Source organism: Balaenoptera musculus, chromosome 7, assembly GCF_009873245.2.
Source record: "Balaenoptera musculus isolate JJ_BM4_2016_0621 chromosome 7, mBalMus1.pri.v3, whole genome shotgun sequence".
Lineage (NCBI taxonomy): Eukaryota > Metazoa > Chordata > Mammalia > Artiodactyla > Balaenopteridae > Balaenoptera > Balaenoptera musculus.
The window spans coordinates 91014673-91028624 of record NC_045791.1 but is presented as its reverse complement, the minus strand read 5'-3'; the positions used below and the strand labels follow the sequence as shown (position 1 = coordinate 91028624).

General features: G+C 39.5%; 1 protein-coding gene across 5 annotated transcripts in view; it reads left to right on the top strand.

The window, feature by feature from the left end:
* Positions 1-13952, top strand: part of ABCA12 (ATP binding cassette subfamily A member 12) — a 187472-nt gene that overhangs the window by 132773 nt on the left and 40747 nt on the right. For 4 of the 5 annotated variants that reach the window (XM_036858904.1, XM_036858903.1, XM_036858906.1 and 1 more), the window contains 8 exons: positions 4590-4919; positions 6027-6096; positions 6185-6319; positions 7209-7364; positions 8268-8454; positions 10258-10476; positions 11953-12149; positions 12928-13088. In XM_036858904.1, the coding sequence (XP_036714799.1) occupies positions 4590-4919; positions 6027-6096; positions 6185-6319; positions 7209-7364; positions 8268-8454; positions 10258-10476; positions 11953-12149; positions 12928-13088 (1455 nt within the window). The remainder of the gene's footprint in view (positions 1-4589; positions 4920-6026; positions 6097-6184; positions 6320-7208; positions 7365-8267; positions 8455-10257; positions 10477-11952; positions 12150-12927; positions 13089-13952) is intronic. The other variant, XM_036858905.1, reaches the window with a different exon arrangement.

The window sequence follows — 13952 nt, the reverse complement described above, 5'->3', positions numbered from 1 at the left end:
CAACTGGGCCCGTGAGCCACAATTACCGAGCCTGCGCGTCTGGAGCCTGTTCTCCGCAACAAGAGAGGCCGCGATAGTGTAAGGCCCGCGCACTGCAATGAGGAGTGGCCCCCGCTTGCCGCAACTAGAGAAAGCCCTCGCACAGAAATGAAGACCCAACACAGCCATAAATAAATAAATAAATAAATAACTGATTGAAGGACTTTAAAAAAAAAAAAAAGACATCTTTAAAAAAAAATTTAAAAAAAAAATGTATAAAAAAAAAACCAAAAAAACAAAGCTATACAGACAACATCACACACAGAAGCATACACATACACACTCACAAAAAGAGAAGAAGGAAATAAATATATATATCATTGCTCCCAAAGTCCACCGCCTCAATTTTGGGCTGATTCATTGTCTATTCAGGTATTCCACAGATGCAGGGTACATCAAGTTGATTGTGGAGATTTAATCCGCTGCTCCTGAGGCTGCTGGGAGAGATTTCCCTTTCTCTTCTTTGTTCGCAAGGCTCCTTGGGTTCAGCGTTGGATTTGGCCCCGTCTCTGCATGTAGGTCGCCTGAGGGCGTCTGTTTCCACCCAGACAGGACGTCGTTAAAGGAGCAGCTGATTAGGGGGCTCTGGCTGAGTCAGGCCGGGAGGAGGGAGGGGTACGGAACGTGGGGCGAGCCTGTGGTGGCAGAGGCCGGCGTGACGTTGCAACAGCCTGAGGCGTGCCATCCGTTCTCCTGGGGAAGTTGTCCCTGGATCACGGGACCCTGGCAGTAGCAGGCTGCACAGGCTCCCAGGACGAGAGGTGTGGAGAGTGACCTGTGCTCGCACACAGGCTTCTTGGTGGCTGCAGCAGCAGCCTTAGCGTCTCGTGCCCGTCTCTGGTGTCATGCTGGTAACCGTAGCTCGTGCCTGTCTCTGGAGCTCGTTTAGGTGGTGCTCTGAATCCCCTCTCCTCATGCACCCTGAAACAATGGTCTATTGCCTCTTAGGCAGGTCCAGACTTTTTCCCGGACTCCCTCCTGGTTAGCTGTTGCACACTAGCTCCCTTCAGGCTGTGTTCACACAGCTAACCCCAGTCCTCTCCCTGGGATCTGACCTCTGAAGCCCGAGCCTCAGCTCCCAGCCCCCGCCCGCCCCTGCGGGTGAGCAGACAGGCCTCTCAGGCTGGTGAGTGCTGGTCGGCACCGATCCTCTGTGCGGGAATCTCTCCGCTTTGCCCTCTGCACCCCTGTTGCTGTGCTCTCCTCCGTGTCTCCGAAGCTCCCCCCTCTGCCACCCGCAGTCTCTGCCAGTGAAGGGGCTTCCTAGTGTGTGGAAACTTTTCCTCCTTCACAGCTCCCTCCCAGAGATGCAGGTCCCATCCCTATTCTTTTTTTATTCTACCCTGGTATGTGGGGAGTTTCTTGCCTTTTGGGAGGTCTGAGGTCTTCTGCCAGCGTTCAGTAGGTGCTCTGTAGGAATTGTTCCACCTGTAGATGTATTTCTGATGTATTTGTGGGCAGGAAGGTGATCTCCACGTCTTACTCTTCTGCCATCCTGAAGGTCTCCTGGCTGTTTCATTTTTGACTAATTGTTTAGCCTCTTTATGCCTCTACTTTTTTCACAGTAAGTGACATGGAGACCTTCCCGCCCAGGTTCTCTTTTTCACTCTCTGCAGCCAGGCAGCTGTTCCTCAACCTCAGCTCTGTGAGAAAGGGGATGTGTTTTCCTCCAAACTCCAGAACTCCACACCCCAGAGGCCCTCCTTTGGTCATGCTGCCTCTCCCCTTCTGCCTAATTTATTCTTTTTTATGTCTTCTTAGTACACACTATCCATCCTACTAGTGAGAATTTGGAATATTCCAAGTAATGATCACAATATCCTTTATATCTTAACTAAAAACAATAACATAAATATCTATAATAGGATATAAAATTTGAGGTAGAAAATGTTATTATTTCTTATTAACCAGTGCTTGACATTCTTGTTGAATGAAGACATTGCTGTCAAGTAAATATATGTATATTTATGATTTCTTTTCCTGACAGCATTAATGTCAATCCCTGTGCATAAGCTTCTCTTGAATGTGACACATTTATCCACAATCTTACAGAATCTCTTTCTTGTCATTATTTTCTGCCAAGAACTGGAACAGACTTTGATCACTGTGCAGAGGGGTTTTCCTGAGTAACACGTTATCAGATATTGATGAATTGCTCCAGCAGGTTTGGGGGGCTTGAGAAAAGTGACTCTAATTACAAAGCCAACACCTGAATCTGTCACCCTGAGGAGACACTAACGCCAGCCGTTCTCTGTGGGTGACCTTCCATTAGCAAGTTTGGTCTTGTTGATTATCTCGAAGTTGGCAGTGAATCTGAATAATTTATGGATGACTTACATGGTCTCATTGCCTTTTCTCTTTATGAATAACAGCTGTTCTTCTCATGGCGTAAAATCCTGAAGTTTAACACTGAAGTTTGATCTAGAATGTTAAGTAGTAAACACTTTTGGAAGTACCTAACCTGATCTGTTTTGATAAAAAGCAATGATCAGTCTCCAACTTTTACCAACTCTTGGGAATAGAAATCTGATCTTGAGCCTTGAAAACTTCAAAATTACGGTGATCAACACCTTCAGTCCTGGTCTTTGGGTTTGCTAAATTATTTTTTAACAAGGCTATGAATGGAGAATTTTCTAGGTATATAAATGTTTTATACTGAAGCTATCCATTGTCAGGGAAGGAAAACATATTTATACATTAAGTCAGCTGTATTTCATGTCCTTGATAGAGTCCTTGATATTGTATATCCACCTTGTAAAATATAGTGACTTGCCTCCTACTGACCTACATTGCTATGGCAGGGGGGGGAATATTTTTTGTGTAGGTCACATGAAATTAGGTGGTGAATATCAGCTTTGGGGTAGTTATATGGGTTCTATAACTCAGCATTTAATTATATTCAAATAGGCATTACACTCAGTAAAAACGTCAAAATACAAATAACTGGTAAGTCACCAAAAAATTGGTGAATATCTCTGAAATGAAGTCATCAAACATGACACATGTAATGTGTCAAACATGACACGGTAATTTCTCAAATGGGGTGGGGTGCAGGGAAAGAATTGCTAAAATAAGATCTGTGAGGTCTTTTTCACACCAAAATGTAGTTTTCTTTTCAATGATAGATACATAGCAATGGAGAAAACCTTCCATAGTGAATCTTCACTCCATGCTGATTTTTTTACTTTGACCCACACATTTATTCCTATGGAAACATAGATTGAGTCTTTACTGCAAAGGGTGGCAGGGTCTGGGAGGAGAGAAGTAGTAGGAGAGAAGAGGGTGAGGAAAAGGGCAAAGTTAAGAGGAAAAGTCACAGAATTTCCACAGTGGTGATTAGCTTAAGGCCCACAGCTTAGACTCTTGCCAGTCAGGTAGCTGTTTCCATGGTAACAACTGGAGCAGCAGAGTTATCAAAATGTAATAAGTTGCAAAGGCAAAAAGTAAAATTCACAATTTTGCTTGTAAAGCAAAAGATTTGGCACATTCCCTTTTTTTTTTTTTCCTGGACAAGTTAGGTTTAAAGGGGGAGGACATTGAAAATCCTTGATTTTACAAAAAAATACTGGATTATAAAGCTGTTAGTGGAACATTTCTTTTGTTCTTTTTTTAAATGGAATTTACATTCATAAGCTTAACATTAATCAAGAGTTGTTAAAACTAGAAACCAGGTACAAATTCAAGTCACCAAATTCAAGACACCCAAGGTCTTAGGGACTTCAGATCTTTCAGAATCCTTTTGAGTTAATGCACAAACATGCTGGTCTGTTTTTCTACCTTGGTGGAATGCCTTGGTCTCTAGGGATATCAATGGGTTATTAAAGAATATCAACTGAGAGAGAGAGAGGTATAGATTACCTGAGATACATGAGTTCATTTTGGGTTCATGGACATCTTTTTAGAAAACAAAGATGACAAACCTGACCTAGACTGTTGGGGATTTTAAGGATGGGGACGTTATGTCAAAAGGCAGAATGTCCCCCTTCAAAGTTTGCTTGTTTTAAATTCTTAGGAATCAGGTCTATTCTAATTCTCTCGGGAATATGAATACTGATTGTGTTTTTCATTCATGTTTAGTAAAAATATTATGGAGTTTTATTACCTCAGTCCCTACATTGAATTTGAAGTAAACCATGGGTTTTCACCAGCTTGAAATATTCATGCCTGCACAAATGTCAAATTCATGTTGTAAAATTCTGCAGGGTATACTGTAAATTTTGATGGTCTATTCTAAACTAGTTTAATCTGGAGACATCACTTAGATACCAGTTATAAAATGAAATTGTCAATAAACAAAACAAACCTCACCATCCAAATCATTCATTATATTGGGGCACTCTGGGAACATACAATCTAAGATAGGCTGGAATAAATGGTCATATTAATTTCACATAGCAAGCATGGACAAAAACTAGACTTAGATAAATCATTAAAATGCCTAGTTCCATGTGTATGAAGAATCTCATGGACATTTTGGAATGATACAGGAATAATTGTTATTTAAGTGTGTATTAGCTTAAGAAGGCGCTAACACTTTTTCCTTTTTACAGTACATGAAGATGATGGGTGTAAACTCCTCCAGCCACTTTTTTGCCTGGCTTATAGAGAGTGTTGGATTTTTACTGGTTACCATCATCATCCTCATCATTATACTCAAGTTTGGCAATATTCTTCCTAAAACAAATGGGTTCATTTTGTTCCTGTATTTTTCGGACTATAGCTTCTCAGTTCTTGCCATGAGCTACCTTATCAGTGTCTTCTTCAACAACACCAACATTGCAGCTCTGATTGGAAGCCTCATCTACATCATTGCCTTTTTTCCATTTATTGTTCTGGTTACAATTGAGAATGAGTTGAACTACATAGTAAAAGTATTCATGGTGAGTCAACTGTCACAACTGAATGGCCAGGGTGTGAAAGGAATGGACCTTTTTTGGTGGTTTTGGCTCTCCAACTGAGAATACACTTATCTAAATGTAAAAGTTCAGTGTTTGCAAAATATGAGTAACTGTCCTAATGAGAGTCAGTTACGTCATTGTCTACCATACAAGCGTAAGACCATGAAAAGAAAACTTTTCCTCCACGGTTTCTAAAACTATAATAGGTGATGCTGTTAAGAGACAGTACCTGAAGAAAGAACAGTTAAAATGTAATACATCAAGTTTTGAAGATCATCAAGAATTCTGACTTCTCTCTGGCCCAATTCCTTAAATATCTTAGAGCCTCTATAACTGGCATTATTCTCATAAATGAATAATTCTCATGGTTTTTATGACGTATAATATAACATACAGGCATAAAGACAAATACGCTGAGAGCATATAATCAATTTTGAATTCTGCTTTTTCAATTAAAGTACTAAATTAATTTAAGAATTTTAATGAAAGCATTAGGTTTACTGACTTTGAAATTTGGAAAGCAGAAGTAAAGCTCATCATTGACTGAGAGTCATGTTAAAACTTTGCTGTTTATGGAAATAGAAAGTGATAAATAACTTTCATTTGACATTGATCACCTTGAGTTTAAACAACATCTAAATTTTTAATTTGTTGCATTATTAGTACTCAGTTGACATTTTAGTATATTTTCATGCATAAAACTTCTATTACTTGAAGTCAACCTCTGAAGTAAAAACACCTTCTGGCCCCTAACATTTCATTTGATACTAGCCTTAACGTTGCATTACCCTATTATTACTGGTTTTATAAATTGCTAAGCAACATTTAATAAGTTTAGATATATATATTTTGGATTTTTGATAAATATTTTTAAGTTATAATTTTACTGCTTTTGTTTTCTATTTCCTCTCCTTTTCTTCCAGAGTTGTAGCATGCTTGGTAAGGGACCTCTGTGTTTTTAAATATGCTTAGAGAGTTAATGTCAGTTTTATCTATATAAGTGCCCAAAGTTTTAAGTATGTTAAGATCCCTCTGGGCGAAATGTGTGAAATCTACAAGAACTATCATTGCCATTGATTTTCTTCACAGAACCTGCTGTCCCCAACAGCTTTCAGCTATGCAAGTCAGTACATTGCACGATATGAGGAGCAGGGCATTGGTAGGTTCACTTCCTTTACAGCTGGATTTTATCTTTCACACCTGCAATATGTCTCACAGAAGAATAAATCTATGTGTTCACTTCTTAGGTCTTCAGTGGGAAAATATGTACAGTTCCCCAGTTCAGGATGACACCACTTCGTTTGGCTGGCTATGCTGTCTAATCCTAGTCGACTCTTTCATTTATTTCCTTATTGCTTGGTATGTCAGGAACGTTTTCCCAGGTACGAACATGCTTCCTATAGATACATGCTTTTTTATGGTCATAAATTATATTTATTATAAATCTGCTAAAATATATTTTCTAATATTTTTATTTGCCACATATCATCTCCAAAAAGAAATACTTAAATCCCAAAACTAAACAGAATTTTCCAGGATGAGATAATGCACTGTTGAGTTTTTTTCTCTGATGTACCTTTAAAGGACAGAGTGAATTAAGGAGCACGGAATCCAGTCTTTCCAAATGGGAGAACAAGATATTATAAGGCAAAAATCAAGTCTCCTAATTCTAAGGAGAATTTACCCAGTTCTAATGGAACAAGACTAGTGGGATTCCCCTCCTAGGTCTCAAGTGGTTAAAACTTCAACATGATCAGGAGTTTTTCCATTAAGCCTTATTTATATTTGTAGGTTTTTGATGCTATAAATGAATAAAAGACTATTATTCTATTCCAGTTATATAAAATTTCTGTAAAAGAGAGGTAATATAGAGACAGAAAGCAGGTCAGTGATTGCCTTTAACTTGGGTTGAAAGTAGGGACTATCTGCAAAGGGCATGGGAGAAATTTTTGGAGTTATTGGAATTTTTGGATTGTGGTTATGGTTGCACAACTTTATTTACTAAAAATCATCTCACTCTACACTTACAATGATTAAATTTTATGGTGTGTAACTATACCCAATGAAGCTGTTTAAAAAAGAAAGAATTTTTTGAAATGCTATGTTTTTTACTTTACTTTGGAAACTGAGACCACTTTAGTTTTATATAGTGTCAAAAAAAATGAAAATACTTCCTGAACACTGTATAGTAAGTACTCTGTTATTTAGCTTCTGATGCTTAATGTTAACAATCAATTAATAATTACTTTTCCTAATACATTTTTGTTACAGGTACATATGGTATGGCAGCTCCATGGTATTTTCCATTCCTTCCTTCCTATTGGAAGGAGCGATTGGGATGTGCAGAAGTGAAGCATGAGAAAAGCAATGGCCTTATGTTTACTAATATCATGATGCAGAACACCAGACCATCTGTCAGTAAGACAAGTAGGTCAACAACATGCATTATTATGAGAGAAGTGATATAAAATTTACATGACTAGTGATTTTAATTATCTTTTTCTAAATGGCAAAATTATCCTTTTAGTCATGGATGAATATGTCTACACATATGTGTTTGGACTCTTAGAGAGATTAAATTGTGGCTTTTTCTGAGCTCATTAGCTCAGTTGGTTAGCATATGGTGCTAATTAGGCCAAGATTGCAGATCCCTTTGTGTTCCAGTTAGATTCACACAGAGAAAAACTTTGTTCCTTGGCCCCAGTCTGCACCCCTCACCTCAGCCGTCTGTCACTAGTCATAAGGAGTAACCAAGTAACAAGTATGGATAATTTAGCATAACCCATCACCAACACTGAACAAACAGTTTAAGGCTCATGTTTTACTGACATTGGGTGAGCAGTGTCAGCTTTATAAAGTAAGGATGACCCATATAAGTGGTCCTTTTGTGATGCCTGAAGGAAATGTAGAGAGTAATTAATGAACCAATTCTATAAACCACAGATCTGACTGAGCCTCGTCACTGTAGACATTTATTCTGTAAGTAGATATCACCCTGTCCAATTGGAGGACCAAGCCTTAAAATTGTGTTTTGAGTATTTGGGATCTGTGGAATAAAGGAGAATTCATTATTATGATGCTATATTCTGAGACTACTTTTTCTGACAGAGAAGGACAATATAAACCTTAGCGTGTGGTTCCAACACTCTCATTCATTTTTGAAACAAGTGAGAAGGCTGAAGACTATAATAGATCATTTATTCCTGGAATTATTTTTTAGTTTGAGGCTTGTGCTTTTATAGTCTTCAATTTTTAATTAATGAAAAGTCTAACTCTAGCTCCATTTTTCTTCCTTGTGAGCTTACAACTCTTTTCTTAATTTCTTTCCAGGTCCTGAATACATGTTTCCCTCCAACACTGAGTCTGAACCTAAAGATCTCACAGTTGGGGTTGCCCTGCATGGGGTCACAAAGAACTATGGCTCAAAAATTGCTGTTGCTAACCTCAGTCTGAACTTTTATGAAGGGCATATTACTTCATTGCTGGGGCCCAATGGCGCTGGGAAAACTACTACCATGTATGTTACTTTTCAACACTTAGGTGTCATGGAAGCGTATTACTTAATATTTCCTCACTTCTTTCATAAATGTAAAGTTGTTACAGCTCCCAGATGGGTTAAGATAGCTCAAGTTGTTTCCTGTAAAATGGAGTCTAAATCAAAGGTCCGAATTGTGAGCTCAAAGTCCAGATCAGACCCACCAGATAGGTTTATTTGGTCTACCTAATATTGGCACACTGGTACCTCTCAAAATTTTTAATTTCAGTGCCAGCATTTAAAAATGGGAGAGTTCTCCAATAAAAATAAGTATTCCTGCTATCTCTTAGATAATAGGAAGTTCTGGCAACATTGGATCTACAGGCTTAGGTAGAGACAATGTTTTGGGGCTTGTTAGTGACTGTTCTCAAAGGGGCCGTCTACTTTCTGGTTCATCCCTGGTCCCCACCAATCTTTACTGCTTCATACATTCAGTCTATTTCATTTCTTTGCGTTTTTATCCTGGCCCGTGTACCAGTTTGGGTTCACAAGCCTTGGTATAAACGCACTCAGCCCCAGCCACTCTATTACAGGGAACCCTTGCCTGGATTCATGAAGAAAGAAAAGAATCACCAGCTATCAGATATAGATCAAAAAGTCCACAAGTGGTACATGGGCTGTTCTTTCTCTCTCTTCACTTAACTAGCGTTTTCCTGTATCCCATTGGAGAAGATTCAAATGTTTTTACAGTGACATTCTTTTGAATTTTTTTCTGTGACTCACCTCCAGTGCTCTACTGGGCTTAGCTTGGAGTCCACTCTACGATGCTGTTGGTGCTCTAGGCCTTACTTGAGAACAAGCGTCTGTTGTTGGCTATGCTATTTGCTATCATCATGAGTAAGCTCAGTGACTGCCAAAACATACACAAATTAATCTTTAGTAAATAAAAGGGCACAAAGGAGAGTTATGAAATGAGTGAACATGCAGCTACTCTCATTTATATGACCTGTTTCAATTCAGAGTTGGCTTTCTAGTAAGAATACAGTGCTTAAAATGTAAGATTTCTAACAGGTAGTAAGAGGTCAATGAAGAAAAGTAATGGAGAAGGATTTTGAAGAGGCTATAATTTTAGCTGAGAAAGTCCCCATTTCAGTTTTCTGAATATAAAGAATATATAAAGAAATATGTTATTTGATTTTAATGTGTTTTTATGGGAAGAATTACATATTATATTGATTCCCTATTTAATCCGCAAGTCATTTAAGATCTATTACGTGCAAGACACTAGTTAGGTACTGAGAGTGATGAGAGAACAAGTCCTTTCCCTGACCTCATGGAGCTTACATTTTAGTGGAGAAGATGGATATTAAATAACTCCCCAGTTTACTGACCATCTGAAATATGGTGAGGAGTTTGTAGGTGAGAATATTCTCGTCACAGGGTAGAGTAAGGGACTGAAGATGACCAAAGTTCATGTGAAAAACAGAAATTTGAGGCTTAATTGCGTATGGGTACTACCTGATGCCAGGGAAGTGCAGGAGTTTGCTCAAGGAGGGAGTGCATTTGCAGTTAAAAAGCGCAACCATTTCTGTCATTACTACCACCATCACCCCACCACTATCATCATCATCATCATCACATAGTGTTTCTATCACACTCTAAATTATTAGAGGCGTAAAAGTAATTTTAATTTTTATTCCCAGTTAATCCCATTTTACTTCATAGCTTGACCTGGCCTGGGAAGATACACTGTAACATTTTTTGCTAACAACTGAGATACATTTAGTCCTAAAATCTAACTCAGAGTTCTGGTTCACACCTAATTTATGGTTTCTTCATTCCCAGCTCCCTGTTGACTGGGCTGTTTGATGCCTCAGCAGGTACCATCTTTGTTTATGGAAAAGATATCAAAACAGATCTCCACACTGTGAGGAAGAACCTGGGGGTCTGCATGCAACATGATGTCCTGTTCAGTTACCTCACTACCAAGGAGCACCTCCTCTTATATGGCTCCATCAAAGCTCCTCACTGGACTAAAAAGGAGCTGCACGAGGAAGTAAAAAGGTCAGATATGACAGCAATGAGAACATGTGTGGGTAACTCCTCTCAAAAAGAGGTCAAGCTATAGTAATAATACCAGTAGGAGACAGTTTCTCAGGAAATAATTGTTTTTAGTTTTTCTACTTTTCTAGTATTGTATACATTTAAGGGCATTATCCTCACTGGCCAGTTATTATACTGGAATTGTTTAACTGTCTTCATCTGACTCCCATATTACCCCCAATCCTCTGTTTCTAATCTCCGTGGCTACCATACTGGTCTTTTTTTTTTCTTGGCTGCCTCGGGTCTTAGTTGTGGCACACGGCCTTCTCTCTAGTTGTGGCACGTAGGTTTTCTCTCTCTAGTTATGGCATGTGGGCTCCAGGGCGTGTGGGCTCTGTAGTTTGCGGCATGCGGGCTCTCTCGTTGAGGCACGCAAGCTCAGTAGTTGTGGCATATGGGCTTAGTTGCCCTGCGGCATGTGAGATCTTAGTTCCCTGACCAGGGATCGAACCTACATCCCCTGCATTGGAAGGCGGATTCTTTACCACTGGACCACTAGGGAAGTCCCTACCATACTGGTCTTAACTGGACTCCCAGCTTCTACTTTCCCTTGTACAGTCTATTCAAAGAGCAGACAAGGTGACCTTTTTAAACTGCAGATCAGACCAGGTCACTCCTCTGTCAAAACCCTCTAATGGCTTCTCACCACACTCGGTGTGAAACTCAGCAATGTTCTTATCAAGGCCTATGAGGCACTTCCTGACCTGCCTCCAATCCTTTTGATTTTATTTCCTTCTGCTTTTTTGCCTATTCACTGTGCTCTAGGCACGCTCACCCAGGCACACACTTAGTTATGCTAGGCCTGCTCCAGCCTCAGGGCTTCCCATGTTCCGTCTACTTAGAGCAGCCTTCCCCAGACAGCCCTTTGACTTACTCCTCCACCTTACTGGTCTCTGCTCAAATGTCAGCTTCTCTGAGGGGACCACCATGTGTAAAATAGATGCCTAAAGTAGCATATCCCAGGCACTCATCTCATATACCCTGTATTTTTTTTTTTAATCACACTTATCACGAAATAGCATATCATAAACTTACTTGGGAATATGTTTATCTACTGAATTTCCCCAGCATTCCTCCTGATACACACACATACTAGAACATAGTCTCCTTATGGGTTAGGAACATTATCGGCTCAGTGCCCTTCCACAGCACCTGAAACACAGTCTGGCAGAACATAGGCAGGCACTCTATAAATATTTGTCAAATGAATGAAATAATGAGCCGTATATTCCTTATGTTGTTTTCTGAATATTAGTTTTATACCTCCAGCTAGATGATAAGTAACAGAAAGCTGTATCATGAATCTTCAATAGTTTACCTTGCTGAGCACATAACAGTTGCTTAGTGAATACCTCTCATTTAGGGTGCTTTTCGTATTTTTCCATTGTTCACGTTTTCTGTCTGTAAAAAAATAACCACTATACATCATTTTTTAAGGACTTTAAAAGATACTGGACTATATAGCCATCGTCATAAGAGAGTTGGAACGTTGTCAGGAGGAATGAAGAGGAAGTTATCCATATCCATAGCTCTAATTGGAGGATCAAGGGTGGTAATTTTAGATGAACCATCCACCGGAGTTGACCCATGCTCTCGCCGAAGTATATGGGATGTTATATCCAAGAACAAAACTGGTATGAGTATCTTCGTATAACTTAGCCAAGCAACAGTCATAATTTTGCCCTCTGGGATGCACGCAAAGAAGTTAAAGCCCTTTCTGTTTATAATCTGCATTAAAGATCTAAGGTGTGCTCTTCCTTTTGTGAGGTCTTCTCTTCTCCCAGCTAAATTTCTGGATCAATTAGTTAATATCTATATAATGCCCACTGTGAACTGAGCACTTAACTGGCCCTTTTGAGAGCATGCAAATCCAATAGAAGTTCCAAATTCTGCCTAGAGGAGCTTAGAATCTAATTAGAGATACCAAGCATACACAAATGAAAATAAACTGAAAACAGACTAAATAAGTGCTAACAGGATGTGAAGCAAAGGAGCAATCAGAGTGGAGTGGATTAATCAGAGAGGAATATTCAAAAAGTCTTTAAAATTACTGCTTTTTCATAGTGAAGGGAGGGAGGGAGGGAGAGAGAGACAGAAAGAAAGAGAGAGAATGGAAGTGAAGCCAAGGGAACAGACTAAGGGATTAGGAGGAGTTGCCCCCACTACAGAGTATGGACATTTAGCCTTACAGCATAACCAATGTGTGTTTGCTGCCAATTTATAAGAAAAATATTTAGGAACACCCCGTCTGAATTTCTCATTTTGAAAGCTCCTCTGATCAGTTTTTCAGTTAGCCCGTAAAACGTGACTCTCCTCCTCATAAATCACAGGATTTACTTGTGCTAACTCAGTACATCCTGGGGACTGCATCTTCACTTTTCATTCTTGGTTGTTCTCCTCTGTATTTTCAAGCCAGAACAATCATTCTGTCGACACACCACTTGGACGAGGCTGAAGTGCTGAGTGACCGCATCGCCTTCCTGGAGGAGGGTGGGCTGCGCTGCTGCGGGTCACCGTTTTATCTCAAGGAAGCCTTTGGGGACGGGTATCACCTCACACTCACCAAGAAAAAGGTTTGTAGGAGAGAAAACATACCTCATTATGGGACCGTAAATTAAGTTCTGTATGAAACAGAAGCAGAATCTGTCCAACTTTACTCATTGCTAAAATTAACCTGTTAGGTTCATGTTTCTCAAACTGAGCGAGTATCAGAACCACTGAAGGTCTTTTGTTAAACCCGAATTTCTGGCTCCACCCCCAAGAGTCTCTGATTCATTAGATCTGGTACGAGGCTCCAGAATTTATTGCATTTCTGCCAAGGTCCACATCAGCCCATGTGGTGCTGCTGCTACTGGTCTGCGATTGCACACTGAGAACCAATGTGCTAGATAAAAGAAAGGTCTGTACTGAGGTTACTGACGGAGGATCAGCCTGTTAGCTTCCCTAGCATTTCAGCCTATAAAGCTAAAAATTAGATTTTCCGCTCTATAAAAAGCAAATGAAGAGAATATGCAGTCATGTATTCACTTTCTGATCAGTATTCCTTGAATGGCAATGTAGAGATAAATACAGACAGGCCAGTGGTGCTTTCACATCTTTGAAGAACAAAAATGCTTACTAAGGCTCCCTGTACCACCTAAAATAGCATAGGTATCAATACTGTGCCAGATGTATATGCCATTAGAAAGGTTTTGACTACTATCATTTATTTTATATCTGATCATCCGGATGTGACTTCCAAAATATAAAAGAGTAGTTCATTGTTATATTCATTAATTCATTCAAAAACTTACGTATTAGGTGCATATGATGTCTTAATATGTGCCCAAGACACTGTTCTAGGCGCTGGGGATACAGCAGTGAACTGATGATATTAAGATCTCTGCCCTCATGGAGTTTATATTCTGATGGAGTGTGGGGAATTCAAGTGGTAAAAT